Source organism: Chiloscyllium plagiosum, chromosome 28 (genome assembly GCF_004010195.1).
Source record: "Chiloscyllium plagiosum isolate BGI_BamShark_2017 chromosome 28, ASM401019v2, whole genome shotgun sequence".
Taxonomy (NCBI): Eukaryota; Metazoa; Chordata; class Chondrichthyes; order Orectolobiformes; family Hemiscylliidae; genus Chiloscyllium; species Chiloscyllium plagiosum.
In genome coordinates, this window is record NC_057737.1 from 24,480,713 (window position 1) to 24,499,897 (window position 19,185).

A 19,185-nucleotide genomic window follows, 5' to 3' on the forward strand; every position below is an offset into this window, starting at 1 on the left:
AGAGTGCCAGACTACCACTGCGCCCCCTTTATCTGTGGCTTGATGGTGAGGTTGGGATTGGAGCAGAGGAATTGGAGGGCTGCCTCCTCCCTCACCTCTATCCAAGGCCCTAAAGGAGCCTTCCACATCCATCAAAGTTTTACTTGCACATCCACTAATATCATTTATTGTATCCGTTGCTCCCGATGCGGTCTCCTCTACATTGGGGAGACTGGACTTCTCCTAGCAGAGCGCTTTAGGGAACATCTCTGGGACACCCGCACCAATCAACCTCACCGCCCCGTGGCCCAACATTTCAACTTCCCCTCCCACTCTGCCAAGGACATGGAGGTCCTGGGCCTCCTTCACCGCCGCTCCCTCACCACCAGATGCCTGGAGGAAGAACGCCTCATCTTCCGCCTCGGAACACTTCAACCCCAGAGCATCAATATGGACTTCAACAGCTTCCTCATTTCCCCTTCCCCCACCTCATCCTAGTTTCAAACTTCCAGCTCCGCACTGTCCCCTTGACTTGTCCGTTCTTGTCTGACCTGCCTAGCTCCTTTTCAACCTATCCACTCCACCCTCTCTCCCTGACCTATCACCTTCATCTCCTCCCCCACTCACCTATTGTACTCTATGCTACTTTCTCCCCACCCCCACCCTCCTCTAGCTTATCTCTCCACGCTTCAGGCTCTCTGCCTTTATTCCTGATTAAGGGCTTTTGCCCGAAACGTCGATTTTGCTGCTCGTCGGATGCTGCCTGAATTGCTGTGCTCTTCCAGCACCACTGATCCAGATAAATAAATAAGCTTAGTTATAGGATAGGTCTCACTGTAGGCTCAAAATATGTTTGCCCAGTTTTAACCCAATTCCTGTTAGACAGACCAACCCATGAAACTCTCCAAAATTCAACACGAACTGATGCTGTGATTTGAGGAGTTGGAGCTGTACAGAGATGAAGCTGCCAAACAAATAACCAATATTGTCCTACCCCATGTTGCAGATCCATAGTAGTGAGATTTTATAAGACCTCTGTAAGGTTGTTGGTTAGAATAAGTGTGAATATTTCCCATTGTGTTGCATATATGCAACTTCTTTAACACTCACTCATTCAGAGGAAGGCCAAACATGACAGTATTTATTTGCTCCCTATAACATAAAAGATATACATTTTTTGTTTCAACTTCTAAATTACCATTGTGGTTTCAGAGGTATTTTTCATGGGAGGAGGATGTGGTCTTCAACTTATGTTGAATCCTTGGGAAAACGTTACTGAGGTTGGTTGCAAAGTCAGAATTGCTTGCACAATTTCAGAACATATGTCACAGAAATTGTGACATATATCCCTTAGCTCCTCTCCACTATATTTCGACATTCCTTAACACCTACCTCTTTGGTCAAGCACTTGGTCATCTCATCTAATGCCCAGGATTTAATTTTCACCTTGTAGAATCCTTGGAGCTTTATTGACTGTAGCCACTGCACCTAGTAACACTGCCAGTAATGGAAAGCTGTCAATGTCTGATTAGCTGGCAGTTTTCAGGGCTGGAATTTCTAACCTTTGGCTCTTTGATTGTGTTTGAACCCTGACACTAGCCAATTAAGAACCTGAGTGCACTTATAATTGTGTTGGTCCTTTTGTACAGAAGCAGTGCTGGGCTCCTAATTGTCCACCATCCAATGGTCACTCAAATTCTCCTGCTTCCAGTGCCTATGGGATTGTAGGATGCTGTGCTGGACCTAATTTCTGCCAGTATCTCCTGTGAAGTGCCTTTGAGCATTTTAATATTTTAAAAGTGTGATACATTTATATGTGGTTACATAAATGGAATTGTATGGCATTGTCCTTTAAACTGCATTGTGTCATTTAAGACCTATTTTTTTTTTAGGTTACATTGCTGCACTCAACATGCAAAATAAAAAGATTGCTATTGATACTGTACCATTCTTCTGGACATTTTTCTTTGGGAAGAGCCTTCGATACGCAGGTAACAGTAATATCACTTTTGGGGGACCATCCAAAAGAGGCTTGGTCAGACTGTTCTGTACAGAAATCTATGTTGGTGTGGAAATAATTATCATTCACAGTAGTGCAACACACCAGCAGCACTGCAAGAGATCTCTTTTACTCATGGAGCCTCTACAGTGCAGAAGGAGACCACTTGGGCCACCGTATCTGCACCAACTGTTTGAAGAGCATCCCACCCAGATGAGTCCTCTACTGTATCACCATATTTACCATGGCTAATCCACCTAGCCTCCACATCCTTGAACACTATGGACAGTTCTTAGTTTTAAGCATGGCCCATTCACCTAACCTGCATATCTTTGGACTCTGGGAGGAAACTGGAACACCCAGCAGAAGCCTATGCAGTCACCGGGAGAACATGCAAGCACCACATAGACAGTCATCCAAGGCTAGAATCAAAATCGGGTCCCTGGCACTGAGAGACAGCAGTGCTAACCATTGAGTTACCATGCTGCCCACTCATTCCCATTTCTAATCTAATCAAAGAATTAATCTAAGTTTGGTAGTTAATTGTCAGTCCTCACCTAATTGATGCATTCTCCATAACAATGCTTCTATTAATCAAAGTCCACTCGCCAATCATTCAACACTTTTCACTCATAGTATAAAATATTGTTTTTTTATTGACATTCTTGCAAATGTCATAATGTGTAAGACAACAAAAAACTTCAACAAAATGTGTGCTTTTTCACAGTACTTATGATCAAATTTTCATAACATGAAACAAGCCAGAATGCCCCACTAATAATGATTAGCCTGCAAACACATAAATATGTTAATTGTTAGCCAAAATGCAGCATATAATTTAAAACAAGAAACTGCAATCTAGTTGTACCAAAACACACAAATATTTGTTTGGTTACAACTGGATTACCAATTCTTGTCTTAAACCATGTGCTGCATTTTGGCTTTCAATCAGATAGTGCCCTGCTTGCATTGTTTGCCCCTCCCTTGATGGAAATATAATTAACCTTCCCAGGAGAGACTCATTACAGTGCCTAAATATTCATAAACATAAAACGCTCTCTATCCCTTTGGTCGAGCAGATTATCTTTTAAGAACATAAACACTTAGAGACTTGAACCCCCAAGTCTCTTTGGGCATCCATTGTATTTAACTTCGTACCATCTAGAGAGTACTGGAATCTACCCTTTATCATTCCAAAATGGATAACCTCACATTTGCTTCCATTAAAATCATCTGCCAGAGTTTCACCCATTCACCTAATCTATCAATGTTCCTTTGTTAGCTACACTGTCTGCAGTGACACCTAATAATGTGTCATTAACAAATTTGGGTGTATGACTTTCTATGCCTTTATCCAAGTTGTTAGTAAATAATTTGATTAACTAATACAGTTCCTTGTGGACACCACTGGTCATATCCTGCTAATCTGAGTACCTACTCATTACCCTTACTTTCTGTTGCCTGCCACTCAACCAATTTCCCAGCCATGTTATTAACTTGGTGTCAAAACTGTGGACTGGAGCTAAGTATACCTTACATCTACATTTCTTAATTCAAGCTACTTTTGGATAGTTTGAACTCAAAATAAGACTGATTTTGAATCCTTAAGCATCTCTATTTCCTAATGAAGGGTAAATATAGAGTAACAATTGTGATTAGAATCTTTTGTCAATTGTATATCAACTGTAGTTAAAGATATTCATATGGAGGGAATTAGTTAAGAATTCATTTGATCACATATGAAGACAAAGTTTCTGATACTACGGATATGATTGAGATAGGGAGTGTACGTTTGTATTGGTTCACTGTGTAATAAGGCTAGGACTGGATATGGATTGTTCAGTGTCATCCTTCAGCAATTCTATTTCCAGAGTAGAACATCTTCAATTCAAACAATGCAAATTATATTTGTGTAATGCTAGAATATGAACTGTACCTCAGAGCTCACATTTTGCTCTATGAATTTAAGAAAGGTGATGCTGCAACATGTTGTTACACAGAAAATTTTCTACATTGATTTCTGGAATGAGAAGGTTGAGTAAATTTGTGCTATATTCCTTGGAGTTTAAAAGAATGAGAGGTAATTGAATTGAAAATATAAGATTTTGGTTCTGGAGGGAAGGCGATGGCCGAGTGATATTATTGCTAGATTATTAATCCGGAGATCCAGATAATGTGTTTGCCACAATAAATTGTGGGAATTGAGGTTCAATAAAAAAATCTGGAATTAAGAGTCTAACACTGACCATGAAACCATTGCCGATTGTTGGGGAAAACCTATTCCGTTCTCTAATGTCCTTGAGGGAAGGAAATCAGCCATCCCTGGCTTTCATGTCACTCCAGATCCACAGCAACGTAGCTAACTCTTAACACAGAGTTGGGCAATAAATGCTGGCCTAGCCATTAACAGCTACACTTTGTGAATGAATAAAAAAAAACAGCTTGATATGGTAGACAATTGAAAAGGTTGTTTCCTTGGTTGAGAAATCCAGAACATGGTGCAGGCCTCAGAATAAGTGGTTGGTAATTTAAAACTTGGATAAGGAGATGTTTTTTCACTCCAGTTTAGTGAATATTTGGAATTGTCGATTTTGTGAAAAGTTGGAATTGTCTACCCACGTGTATTGTTTACATTCTGTTGCATTGGATAGATTTGGAATCTTAGAATCCCTGCAGTGTGGAAAGAAGCCATTTGGCCCATCAAGTCTTCTAACCTTCTGAAGAGAATCCCACCCAGTCCCCAGCACCCCATCCCATGTCCGTAACCCCACATTTACCATTGCTATTCCACCTAGTCACACATCCCTGGACACTACACAGCAATTCAGCATGGCCAATCCACCTAACCTGCACACCTTTGGACTGTGAGAGGAAACTGGAGCATCCAACGGAAATCAACACAGGCACAGGAAGAATGTGCAAACACCATACAGTCTTCCAAGGCTGGAATCAAACAGAGACCTCTGGGGCTATGAGGCAGCAGTACTAACCACTGAGCCACTGTGCTAAGGCTAGAGTAGAAAAAGTTTTGATCTCAGGGAGCCAAGGGATATGGAAAACATGGTGCTGAGCATCAGCAGAAAATCAGCCATGATAGTACTGAATGTTGAAACAGCCTCAAGGGAGGAGAAAGTGAGGACTGCAGACAGCCTCAAGGGGTTTACTTCAGCTCCAATTCCTTATGTTCTTATGCTTCTGCAGGTTACTGGGCCATCTGCATGGCTTAAACATAATAATCTTCCCGCTGTCTGCTGTTGTTTCATTCCACATTGGTTATCAGCCTCCTTTTGGTATCTCTTCAGATTTAAAACACTGTCCATCTTTCACTCAGTCATGATAGATAGATTAAAATGGTTTTCCAATGCATGAACAAGTCCTTTATTTTTTCCGACAAGCTAAAGAACTACCTAACATTTTGTCTATGGGGAAACAATCTCCTTTTCTTATTTGTTTACAGGATGTGGGTGTCACTGGCATGGCCAGCACTATTGCCCTTGAAGGTGGTGAAGAACCACCTTCCTAAACTTCTCCAGACCATGTGGTGAAGGTACTCATGTTAAAATATTGAGCACATATTAATCCAGGTGTCTCGAGGAGACTCTATATTAAAAGTCCATTTAAACCCCATTTAAAAATTCTTTCTTTAAAAAGTAACTCACATCTCTAGAAACGTGAAGAAGCATTGAATATAAAATCAAAGAGCAAGCAGGAGTTAGCCATACGCCTCCTGGAGCCTGCACCCCTCGTCCAGGTCATACTGATCATATATCTCAATATCATATTCCTTTGTTACCCCTTGTCTCTGGATGTCATTGGTAACTAGAAATCAATGTCTCTCTAGAACTTACTTAGTGCCTGAGCTTCCATGATCCTGTGACATAGATAATTCAAAGATTCACCACCTTCTGAGTGAAGAAGTACCTTATCACCTCAGTCCTAAATTATTTTCCTTTTTTTCCAGAGACTGTGTCACTCCTTCTAGACTCTACAGCCGGGGGGGGGGGGGGGGGGGGAACTATGCTTTCGATATCTACTCTATCCTTAAGGATTGTGTAAATTTCTAGGAGGCTGCCTCTCATTCTTCTTATCTCCAGAAAATACTGACCTAGTCTCTTCAATCTCAGAAATTAATCTGGTGAACACTGCATTCCCTCAATGGAAAGTACATCCTTCCTCTGACAAGGGAACCAGAACTACATCCAATATTCCAATACAGTCTCTATACAATTGAAACAAGACTTCTTTGCTCCTGCACTCAAATTGTGTTGTGGTAAATACTAACATATTGTGTGCCTTCTAGTTTGCTCTTGCATCTGAATGCTAGCTTTCAGTGACATGAACAAGATCAGTTACGTCCCTTTGGACATCAACACTTTTCAATCCCTTGCCATTTAAGAAATGCTTTGTGCCTTCACACTTCCTACCAAAGACAATAGTCTCACACAAACAGATTATATTCCATCTGCTGTCATTTTTGTGCACTCATGTGGCCTGTCTAAATTCTGATGAAGCCTGTTTACAGCTTTTTCACCATTTACGTTCCCACCAAGATTTATATCAATTGCAAACTTGGAAATGTTACAGTGTGCCCCCATATCCAGATCATTTGATATGGATTGTGAACAGAGCCCAAGCATTGATTCTTGCAGTAGCCCATCAGTCACAGCCTGCCAACCAGTAAATAACTAATTTACTTATAGTCTGATTTCTGCCTGTTAACCTGTCTGAAATTCAAGCTGGTACATGGTAGATTATGTGCTTTAACATTGTTTACTAATTTCCTGTGTGGGACTTTATTCAAAGCCTTTGAAAATCCAAATGCAGTACATCCAGTGGTTGCCCTATTATTAACTTTGCTGGTAACAAACTGAAAAATCTCTATCAAGTTCATCAAACATGATTTACCCTTCATAAATCCATGTTGGCCCTGCCCAATTGACAATTATGCTGTAAATATCCAATTATCTAATCCTTACTAAAGGTTCTAGTATTTTCCCTGCTACTGAGTCAGGCTAACAGTCTGCAGTTCCTCTCTTTCTCATTTCTTAAACAACAGGGTTACATTCACAACTTTCTAATTTGCAGGCACCATTGCAGAATTAAGAGAATTTTGAAAGATGATCACATTTTTTTGTTAGACTTCTATGTAAATCTCTTTAATGGATTCTGAAGTACAGGAGGGTTTACAATTTTTAGTTTGGGAAGCTGAAAACGTCTAAACAACTGTCCTGTTGAGGTGGTAAATAGCATTTTTCTTAATGAAAACATTGGAAAATATTCTAAAGGAAGAACTCAGCAGCAACATTCACTGAATATTTTATTGGTGCTAAGTCACGAGGGGATAAGACTGAGAATTAGTATTGCAGTTTTAAAACAAAGCTGAAGAATGAAGAAATTTCAAATCCTATTGGAAGGATGTTGTGAAACTTGAAAGAGTTCAGAAAAGAATTACAAGCATGTTGCCAGGTTTGGAGAATTTGAGCTATAGGAAGAGGCTGAGTAGGCTGGGGCTGGTTTCTCTGGAGAATCGGAGGCTGAGGGGGTGACCTTATTGAGGTTTATAAAATCATGAGGGGCATGGATAGGGTGAATAGACAAGGTCTTTTCCCTGGGGTAGGGAACTCCAGAACTACAGGCCATAGCTTTAGAGTGAAAGGGGAAAGATCTAAAAGGGAGTTAAGGGGCAACTTGTTCACGCAAAGAGTGGTGCATGTATGGAATAAGATGCTAGAGGAAGTGGTAGAGGCTGGTACAGTTACAACATTTAAAAGTCATCTGGATGGATGTATGAATAGGAAGGGTTCAGAGGGATATGGGCCAAGCGCTAGCAAATGGGACTAGATTAATTTAGGATATCTGGTCAGCATGGACGAGTTGGCCCAAAGGGTCTGTTTTCATGCTGTGCTATGACTCTATGACTCTAAGTGGGTGGACATCAGCAATGAGCTATTTAATTGTTTTTCAGAGAAAACAGCCAGCACTAAGAAACTATTAGGAATACTGGAAAAGGATGTTTAGAACTTTAATGTACACCAAAAGTAGGAATATAATGTGGTGTCATTTTGCATGATATATTATTTTTCATTTTTGTTTCGTTGTTTATTTTTATACATAATGTGTTAACACCTAGGAAAGGCTCAGCTGTGTGTGTATGCTTGTGCTCTGACTAAAGTATATTTCTGAACTCTGTCTAAACAACCTTTTGAACTTCCAGTGTTAACAGTGTGTGTATACTTCAAAAGTAACTCAGAGGTTTAGAAATCCTAAGGTGCATTTAAAGGCCATGAAAGGTGCTATACAAATGGAAATCCCTCTTTCTTAGATTATGTCAGCTGAGTAGATAGCTGTTAATTTCTTACTATACTTTTCTCCTCCTCTCTATCCTCCAATACCATTCAGCCTCTAAATATTGTTACTTAGAGGAAGAGTTTCCCAGATATTTTTTGCAGCTGCACTTTCTTGTGTATGTACTTTAAACCCTATTGATGTAGTGGCATTGGTTGATTAGTTTTGAATATTTTGCAGTCACAGGAATTTTAATATTTCCATGGATTACATTGTTTACAGTACAAAATGCTGGTCACCTTAGGTTCACTTGGAAAATGGCATTTCTAATAGTCATGTTCTCTATCTTGTAATTTGAGAATGTTTGCATCAAAACCAAATTGAGTTCAGACCCCATGAGTTTATGTATTTGCTATTTCTGCTTTTGATGTCCAAAGCCCCAAATACAAATAATCAAATTAAAACAACCAAAAAACATGGAACACTGTTAAGCCGATGACTCCTCAAAGTACTTTTTAAAATGTTGCCTGCACTCATTCTATGTTTGAATGTTGCTTTGTATTTAAAGAACTTGTTAAGGTATTGTGTTCGTGATATGACAAAAGTGACTTTGGGGTCCTCCTTGTTTTTATGGTGACGGTGAAGGTTGAGGGAGTTTAACTACCTAAGTTGGTCTTGCAGAGAGCCAGGATGAATTGCTGGCCTCCTTCTGGGGAGGAACAGTGGCTCAGGGGTTAGCACTGCTGCCTCACAGTGCCAAGGACCCAGGTTTGATTCCACCCTCCGAGTTTGCACATTCTCCCCATGTCTGCATGGGATTCCTCCATTTTCCTGCCACAGTCCAGAGATGTGCAGATTTGGTGAATTGGCCATGCTAAATTGCCCATAGTGAGCAGGGATGTGTAGATTGGGTGGATTAGACATGGGAAATGCAGGGTTACATGGTAGGATGCTGGGTCTTGTGGGATGTTCTTCAGTGGGCCAAGTGGCCTGCTTCTACTTGTAGCGATTCTGATTCTGTGCTGTAATGACTCTATGATTTTATGGTACCACTAAATCCGTTTTGTGGAGATTGTTTTAGACAGTACAGAGTTACCCTTCAGTCAGCAATGCTGTGGGAGTTCAACAAGACAATCAACCTATAAGTTTTCTTGACATTGTCTACTTTGGCAGGTTATGGTGCAGATTTTGAAGAAGTTATAATTCAAGGCAACATGGATGAGCTGAAATTTGTGGCATTTTATATCAAGTAAGTTTTGCTGTGAACATATTTTTTTAAAAATCTAATTAAAGAATTGTGAAATTGGAATTACGTTCCTAATTGTAATATTCTGATTTCATTTTTAGAGAGGATAAGGTTGTTGCAGTTGCCAGTTTGAACTATGATCCTGTGGTAGCCCAGGTGGCTGAAGTTCTGGCCTCAGGAAAGACCATATCAAAACTTGAAGCTCAGTATGTCACTTTTAATAATGATCTGGGTTTAATGAAACTTGTTTTCTAACAATGAAAGAATATTTTCCTTGCTTTACCAAAATAAGGGCCATGACATTTTCCCTATAATTATAAAACCTTGACAAATAGGCCATAATTCTCAAAACTTTAAAGTTACCACTGAAGTTCACTCCTTTAAACATTTATATTGTTTCTCAATATCAGAACATTAGAATGCAATTCAGATATGTAATGATATTTAGGAAATTTTGTGCACTTTAAAATCTATAACTCAAGGATGCATTAAAACTACCAAAGCACATTTGCACAAAATTATATTTTTGCCATGTGTTTAAAGTATAGTTGAAAACAATTTTTTTTTCTCTCTCTCTCTTTCTCTCTCTCTCTCTCTCTTTTGCCCCGACTACACCTGTTATGTTTCTGAATTCTGCTGTTTAAATTTTATTCATCTTGGGTGCTTTGCATTTGTAGCAATACATAACTTGGCAGTGCTTCCATTCAGTTACTAAATGGGTAAAACAAAAAATCCAACAATGAAAGGAGAATTTAAAGAGCACAAGAATCTTGTGCATGCTTTCAAACAGGAGAAATGGTAGCAACTTTAAAACAAAATCATTTTGTGAGGAGCAAACCAAAATAATTCTCCTGCTATTAGTATTTGGGTTTCTATCTCAACACAGAATCTTTGAGAATTTTTCACTTCATATCTGATGCACCTCCACTTCAGCCAAAATGACCCACTCACTCTGATTAGGAAGTAAACTTTGAGAAAATGTTTGATAGACAGCATGGAAAGACATTTGTGTTTGGAAGATAAAAAAGTTTATTATGGTATCATAGACCAGCATTTTGTATTCTGAAAATACACAATTGGTCAATGATTTGGATGTGAACATAGGAGGTAAAGTTAGTAAGTTTGCAGATGACATCAAAATTGAAGGTGTAGTGGACAGCGAAGCAGGTTACCTCACAGCACAACGGGATCTTGATCAGATGGGCCAATGGGCTGAGGAATGGCAGATGGAGTTTAATTTAGGTAAATGAGAGGTGCTGCATTTTGGAATAGCAAATCAGAGTAGGACTTATCATGGTAGGGTCTTGGAGAGTGTTGCTGAACAAAAAGACCTTGGAGTGCAGGTTCATAGTTGCTTGAAAGTAGAGTTGCAGGTAGATACAATAGTGAAGAAGGCGTTTGGTATGCTTTCCTTTATTGATCAGAGTATTAAGTATATAAGTTGGGAGGTCATGTTGCAGGTGTACAGGACATTTGGAAGATTGCGTGCAATTCTGGTCTCCTCCCTATTGGAAGGATGTTGTGAAACCTGAAAGGGTTCAGAAAAGATTTACAGGGATATTGCCAGGGTTGGAGGTTTGAGCTATAGGAAGAGGCTGAATAGGCTGGGGCTGTTTTCCCTGGAGCATCGGAGGCTGAGGGATGACATCATAGAGGTTTATAAAATCATGAGGGGCATGCTTTAGGATAAATAGACATGGTCTTTTCCCTGGAGTGGGAGAGTCCAGAACAAGAGGGCATAGGTTGAAGGTAAGAGGGGAAAGATACAAAAGGGACCTAAGGGGCAACTTTTTCATGCAGAGGCTGGTGTGTGTATGGAATGAGCTGCCAGAGGAAGTGGTGGAGGCTGGTGCAAATTACAGCATTACAGTATATGAATTGGAAGGGTTTAAGAGGGATATGGGCCAAGTGCTGGCAAATGTGACCAATTTAGGTTAGGATATCTGTTCGGCATGGACGAGGTGGACCAAAGGGTCTCTTTATGTTTGTACATCGCTCTGACGCAATGGTCAGTATTTATATAAAAAGATATAGAAATGTCTGTCATCCAGAACCCATTGTATTGAATCCATGGAAATAGTTCATTTATGCTACTTGCTTCATGTGTAATTATTTTAATAAGAGTAAATCTAAATTATTAGTTTTGGGGCTATGTTTTGAAAATGTTCACTAACCTCTAAGCTTGTAAAAGACTTTTTGAAAATGGGATTAATATTTTATTTTGCACGAGTAGTGAAATGCTAGTTTTGTGGAAATGGGATGATGCATGGAAATGACTGTGTAGATGTTTTCTTCCAGCTGAATTTTCCTATTATTTGGCAAGGAATATTTTTTGAGTGTCATAGGCCATGGTGGACAGGGCACAATGCTGACTTTTCTCAGGCAATCTTCCACTCTTCATCTCAAGAATTGTCCAACTGGTCTCTTCTGCACCCATTTTGTGAAATCATACAGCAGGAGAGGTACAGGTAATCACTACATTAGGACTTTTGAAATATTGTCATCTGTGGCACCAGATTTAAACCCCAGCTCCATGGCACTTCAGGTGCTGTGAATCAGGAACTGGCCATCATAATGTGGCATTCCACTGTTGCCCCTGAGGAAATGGCCCAATAAGGCAAGTTAGCTCACCACTCTGTGGACAGAGACTTCAAAGGGATGGTGGAGAGGAGGCCAATTCTTTTTCCCACTGGCTGACAAGTAAAGCTGTGCTACCAGACTCAGAAAATCTGGACCGATCTAGCAGTCGGATCAGCGCAGTATCCATGGATTAAAAGAATTGCACAGCAACTCATAAAGAAGGTACATGATTTCCTGTGCTCCACAAGGGCAACGGCTGCCACTTTCTCTCTGCTGCTTCCCACTCACAGGACACCACTCACTGACTCTGTCATACACCTTTCACCACGGCTTTCAGTATTACATACACCAATTCCACTCGACAACTCTTGGCCAAGTCATCCTGCTCGCTGCACTTTCTACTCGTGTACTGGGAACATTTTATCATCTCCCCTCCCCTTGCATCATCACAAGTGTGTTCTTGTATCCACTTCCATCACATTGATCCTCCTTTAGTCTCATTGCAAGTAAAAATGCCTCACAAACAGCCTGAGGGGGTAAGGCCACTGAGGCTGGTGGGGTGGGTAGGGAGGATGTGTGAAGGGGGACATAAAGTTTCTCATCCCAAATGAGAAAAAGATGTTAGATTTGGCCAGAGAAGAGCACAAGAGCTCACATGGAAACACCGAGACCTCTATAGACAAGTTTCGTGTGCAATGCTGCATTGCTCTTCCATTCCCACCCACACTTCCTCATTGTTAACCTGCAGAAGCATTTATCCCTTTTCTTCAACTAATTCCCCCATTCCCTAATGCAAACACGAGCAAATTGCTGCCAAAAAGAGGCCAATATCATTCTACCTCCACCTTCGAAAGAAGTCACTCAACTCTCAGAGGATGCACTGCAAAAGCTTTCACCTGTCCCTTCCACCAGTACACTTTCACCATAGTGGGTTCTTAATCTAGATTAGAACCAGCAGCATAATCTGCTCAGTGCATCACATGTTAAAAACTGGTTGAGGGAGACACTTATAGGACTGCCAAAGATCAATACCTGCTCGTCCAGTCAGAAGATGATTCTCTGGTCTTTGCTTTTAATAATTTCATCAAAATATAAGGATGAGCAGAGGAACAGTATAGTGTTTTGTCAGAGGCAGTCACTGGACTGGAACGAAGGCTGGAGGAATCCATCCAAGTGACCTGTACCATGCTGGTTACAATGTGCTGCCTCCATTGCCAGATTGGTGACCACCATGCACAGCTAACTCCAGACACTGGTGGGGATCTGCACTCCATTCTCTAACCTTGGGTGCTCAGTGTAAACAATAAGGTGAGAATGGAGATAAGGGATCTCAATCTCACTCCAGGTACCCTTTTCTCACAGAGTGTCAGATTGGTGCCAGCACTTACCCATAGTGAGGGAGGACCTGAATTCAGATAGCCTCCTCTCAGGACACTGGATAGGTGCCTGGCCCATCCATCGCCACCTTGGCTGTGTTAGAAAAGCCAGCAGAAGTCCAAGCTAGGCTGACCAAACCTGCATCCACGCAAGACATTCTCAGAAGGCTTGTGTGCTCCAGACCCAACTGCTCTGAGTCAAGCCCTCCCAAGTCTTCCAGGCCAACTACAGAGCAGGCTTCCACTCTCCCAGCTGTGGAAGTCAGGACTGCACTAAGATGTAGTGGGAGAGAAATGAAAAACAATCTTACAGAAGGCACATCAGTGACATGGGAGATTTGTATATTTAAGTAACCTTGCACTTTGTGATTATTTGTTGACTTGCACTCTTAAAATGCGCTGGTGTCTTCATTGCTGTCAAATTTGATGATGCCTTACCCATTTGAGAGGTGAGCAGTCATTTCTGACATTAAAGGGATGAAATAATTTGTAATGACCAAGCCTTAGTGATCTCTCTCAAGCAACTGACTCCTTCACTGTAGGTAGTATCCGTTATCAGGGATCCTTGAATTGTGATGTTGATTTCTGTAGCCAAAACATGTGCTGACTGAGGCCTTAAAAGTAACCTAACTTTAACAGCATGTGACATTAATACCTTGTCTCAGTTTCTGCTTTCTCCTTTATGTTGAGTAAGACTTCTAAAGTGTAGATATGTGGAATTATCTAAAGATACAAAATATTTAATTATTTGGACAAAAAAACATTTATTTAGTAATTGGAAAGTTCAATACTATTACAAAAATAACCAGGTACACACATATTTTAGACGGACTCAGGGATTGTTGGCAAAATAACCAACCAATAATTGCACAATTAAAAGGAATTTCAAACTTAGCTCATTTCTGCCAGAGGTGAGATTTAATGAGGCTCTGCCTGGCTTTTCTCACTCAATGTTCTCATGGATGTTCCTCCTAATCAATGTCCTGATCCTCATCTTCATCTTGACCTTCAGAAGTTTGCTGTAGATCCTAATTTCCTCTGTATTGAGGACATACACCCATTGTTGGTTCCAGTGGGGAAGGTCACAGCATGCCACAATGATGCTCATGAACCCTTTCTGAGCTATGCTGCAAGGCCTTGTCAAGGCAGCCCAGGCATTGAAACCATATTTTAATAGGACTAATGGACTCTTCCACAATGGGCCTGATGAAATGCCTGTACTTTAGTTCTGCATCAATTTGAAGTTTCAAGGAGGCCATTATCATGCTTTGATCTTGAGTTCTGAGGCATGTAATCCTACCTAAATCCAAAGCCAAAGTACTAATGCTGTAATGGGGGAAGTGAAATTCTGGCATTAATCCATTAAGACCAAAGTCCCTCCCAAGAAAAGCCAGCCTTGAATATCACAGATCATGGCTTCCATATTTGCAGTAAAGCGCATGAATGAAGCAGCTCCAAAAGGATGTCTTCCAGTATCAGGTATGAAATGTGTTTCAAAAGTGGTAAACCCAGCTGAGACTTTTAATTTAGCATCTGAATAAATTTGTTATCTGACATAACAACGAGGCAATTAGTGAAAGCCATGGAACGATCATGATTGCTTCAGTCCATAAATTTTATTGTTAATTGCAAAAATAATGACTTTGATTATCCCTGATCAGTCATGTCACCTATCTGCCATCAAATTGCAATGTATTTGCCCCTAGCAAGGCCTCAAGTTCAGAGAATTATACTTCACCCCCAAAGGAAAAAAAAAGTCACTTACTCTGCCCACTCTGCATGTAGCAGCAACTGTTTTGTCTCCTTATTGAGCAGTTGATTTTAGCAGGCCTGCAGGACTGATCATGGCCCAATTCCTGGATTGAAAAGGCATGGATCCCATGACTCAGCTAGGACAAAGTGCCTGCCTAAATGTGGCCAAAACCCTGGACTTGAAAAGGACAAGCTTCTTGATTGAGTGTAGCACTATCTACTGACTGAATGCTGTTTCTCTTGATGCCACTAAGGAGTAATCCCTATTTACTTTCAAACATGGTCATTTGGTTGAAACACATGCAACAAGTTTGCCATGTGAGCCACTGGCAGTTCCAAAATTTTGACCCAATGACAGTGAAGGAAAATTGGTATAGTTCCATCAAGTCAGGTGTGTGGCTTGGAAGTGAATTTGCATGTGGTGGTCTTCAGAAACATCTGCCTAAGGCTGGAATCAAACCCAGGTCCCTGGTGCTGTGAGGCAGCAGTGCTAACCACTGAGCCACTAGGCAACCAGATGATATTGAGCTTCTTTAGTGTTATTGGAGCTGCACTCTTCTATGCAAATGGAGTGTATTCCATCATTTTCCTGATTTGTGCCTTGTAGATAGTGTGCAGAAATGAAAGGGTGGGAGGTGAATTACTAATGGCAAGGGTGAAAGCAACAGAGGGACAGCAGAATTGGGAGCTGCATAGAAAGAGTCATACAGTGCGGAAACAGGCTCTTCAGCCCAACTCATCCATGCCAACTAGGTTTCCTAAATTGAACTAGCTCCATTTTCCTGAGTTTGGCCCACATCCCTCTAAACCTTTCCTATTCATGTACCTGTTTGAATGTCTTTTAAATGTTATAATTGTATCCACCTCTATCACTTCCTCTGGCAGATCATTCCATATATACACCACGGTCTGTGTGAAGAAGTTGCCCCTCAGGTCCCCTTTAAATCTTTCTCCTCTCACCTTTAACCTGTGCCCTTTAGTTTTGGACTCACCTATCCAGGGAAAAAGACTTTGGCTATTCACTTTATCTATGCCCTTCGTGATTTTATGAATCTCTATAAGGAAGCCTTTCAGCCTCCAATGCTCCAAGTCCAGCCTAATCAGCCTTTTTTTTTATAACTCCAGTTTCAGTAACACCCATGTAAATCTTTTTTTTTGCACCCTTTCCAGTTTATTAACAGCCTTCCTGTAGCAGGGAAACCAGAATTGTATGCAGTTTGCCAAATATGGCTTTACCAATGTCTTATATAGCTGTAACATGATGTCCCAACTCCTATACTCGGTGCTTGTACTGATGAAAGCAAGCATGTCAGACACCTATTTCATTACCCTGTCTTCTGTGACTTTCAAGGAACTATGTACCTGAACCCCTTGGCCTCTGTTCGACAACACTCTCCAGGGTCCTACCATTAACTGTGTAACTCTTGCCCTGGTTTTCCTTACCAAAGCACAACACCCTATATTTATCCAAATTAAACTCCACCTGCCATTCCTTGGACCACTGACCTAGTTGATCAAGATCCCATTGTACTCTCAGATAACCTTCTTCGCTGTGTACTATACCACTTAATTTACTATTCATGCCACCTATATTCTCATACAAATTATTTATATAAATGAGTCGAATTTAGCTAATAATCATAGAATCCTACAGAACCATTCATCCCATCGAGTCTTACTGACCTTTTGAACTGCATTTACCATGGTTAAACTGCCTACAAACCTGCACATCCCTGGACACTACTGGACAATGTAGCATGGTCAATCCACCTAACCTTTAGGATTGTGGGAGAATACTGGAGCACCCAATGGAAACCCCCCCCCCACCCCACACACACACACACACACACTGGGAGAAAGTGCAAACACCACTCAAGACTAGAATGAGATGCAAATAAGATAGTCATCACTCATTAGTGAGATTCTGAATTCACTCTTTAAACCTTAAGTCAAAAATTGGAAATTCTTTTCTCAACATTGAGAATCTGATTTTTGAATTTGCCTAACTCTCTTGCTCTTGTTATTGCCACTCAAGGGTTTGGAATTTGATATTTATTCAAATTGTTTTCATTAGTGTTAATTCACCAGCTCCCAGCAGGGAAAGATAATGGCAGGAATTCAATCAATCAATGCCACCAATTGCTATCCAGTCTCCACATTGTGCAGTCACAGCATATTATGGTAGTGTAGGATTGTTGTTTTCAGCCTTCAAGATACATGCAATTTTATGTCATTTGTTATAGCATAAACCGTTTAATAAACATTGACATGAAGGATAGACAAATGAAAACAATATTTTAATAAGTATTAATGTACTTCAATACATTTAGTTTTATTATGTTAATTAATGCCATCTTGTATGATATTTTATTGCCTATTTTACTCTTGGCCTTACATTTTGTAGTACATTCCATGGTGACTGCTAGCTCGAAGAGAAATCCTGTGACAAACATTGCTGTTGGATGTATGGGGATGGTGGAGAAAGCACATTCATATTAAATCAAGATTGGGCTCTCACAAAAGAGCCCAGGTATTTCTCCTGACTGAATGGACAGAAAACTATTCTTCATTACAGACTTGCAGCTCAGTTTAATTGTGTTTTCTTTCCATGTGAAGTGTCCATGTCCTATGTCTAAGCAGAATAGGAAAGGGAACTGCCTTCTCTACTTCTAAATTTTCTTTGGTCTGACTCTGTTTTCTCATTCCATCTGTTATTGAGAAGATTGACTGTGGCCATGTGATGATGATCTTGTTGGTTCATTTTTATAAAATGCCAAATTGCTATTTGCTAGCTTCCCAAAACTGCAACTAAAAGTGGCATATCACAACGTGTTAACTTATAAATTCAAATCCGTTTACAAGAAATCAATCCACTTTCCATCCTGAATTGTGTTTGTTGTTTTGATATAAATGTAGTGTAAGGTGCATTTAACTGAAGTATTTATTTATCTTTCTAACAGGGATAAGCAAATGCCATGGCTTCAGTACATCTGATTCAAACATCTATGCTTCAAGTGAACCTCTCTTAGAATCCTGGTATAAAGGAAGTTTTGTAACAGTTGATTGACTTTCCTGATATATTTTATTAAATTTATATTTTGAAACATTGTATATTCCTCTGGAGAATGCAAAAAAATAATTTGAAATAGCGAACATTGTCTGTAGTTTAATTTTTACTCTGTTGGATAAACTGAAATGTATAGAATTAGTGTAAAAATGCAATAGCATTTTCATTGATAACTACTTGTTCTGATTCTACTTTTATTTCCATAATTGACACCTGGTCAAAGAATGACTAGTAGGAATTTGAATGCATAACTAATCCTCTGGGAAGCTATATGCAACTAGTGATAAACTCATTACATTAGATATGCCATTGAACAGAGAAGGACCAGTGAGAAGGGTATTTGTTTTGCTTTAATGTGGAAAAAGATGCACATCAACATGCAGCTAATGTCTGTCATAAAACATTGATTCTTAAGAATTGATTGTTGTGGAATCATTGAGATGTACAGCACGGGAATAGACCCACCGGTCCAACTCATCCATGCTGGCCAGATATCCTAAATTAATCTAGTCCTACATGTCATAACACACTCAACCATTCCTATTCATATACCCATCCAGATGCCTTTCAAATGTTATAATTACCACTTCCACCACTTCCTCTGGCAGCTCATTCCAAGCACGCACTACCCTTTGCGTGGAAAAGTTGCCCCTTAGGTCCCTTTTAAATCTTTCTCCTCTCACCCTAAACCTATGCCCTCTAGTACTGGACTCCCCCAACCCCGGGAAAAGATATTTACTCTATGCATGTCCCTCATGATTTTATAAACCTCTATAAGGTCACCCCTTAGCCTTCACTCCAGGGATAACAGCCCCAGCCTATTCAACCTCTCCCTAAAGCTCAAACCCTCCAACCCTGGCAACATCTTTGTAAATCTTTTTTGAACCCTTCCAAGTTTAAC

The 19,185-nt window shown here is 40.3% G+C and overlaps 1 protein-coding gene across 4 annotated transcripts in view; it reads left to right on the forward strand.

Annotated features, from left to right (window-relative positions):
* Positions 1 to 19,185, forward strand: part of aifm4 (apoptosis inducing factor mitochondria associated 4) — a 93,117-nt gene that overhangs the window by 61,552 nt on the left and 12,380 nt on the right. For 3 of the 4 annotated variants that reach the window (XM_043718519.1, XM_043718516.1, XM_043718520.1), the window contains 4 exons: positions 1,872 to 1,970; positions 9,437 to 9,512; positions 9,611 to 9,715; positions 18,178 to 18,785. In XM_043718519.1, coding sequence (XP_043574454.1) covers positions 1,872 to 1,970; positions 9,437 to 9,512; positions 9,611 to 9,715; positions 18,178 to 18,211 — 314 coding nt within the window. In that variant the 3' untranslated portion in view covers positions 18,212 to 18,785. Of the gene's footprint in view, positions 1 to 1,871; positions 1,971 to 9,436; positions 9,513 to 9,610; positions 9,716 to 18,177; positions 18,786 to 19,185 lie in introns of those variants that run through there. The other variant, XM_043718518.1, reaches the window with a different exon arrangement.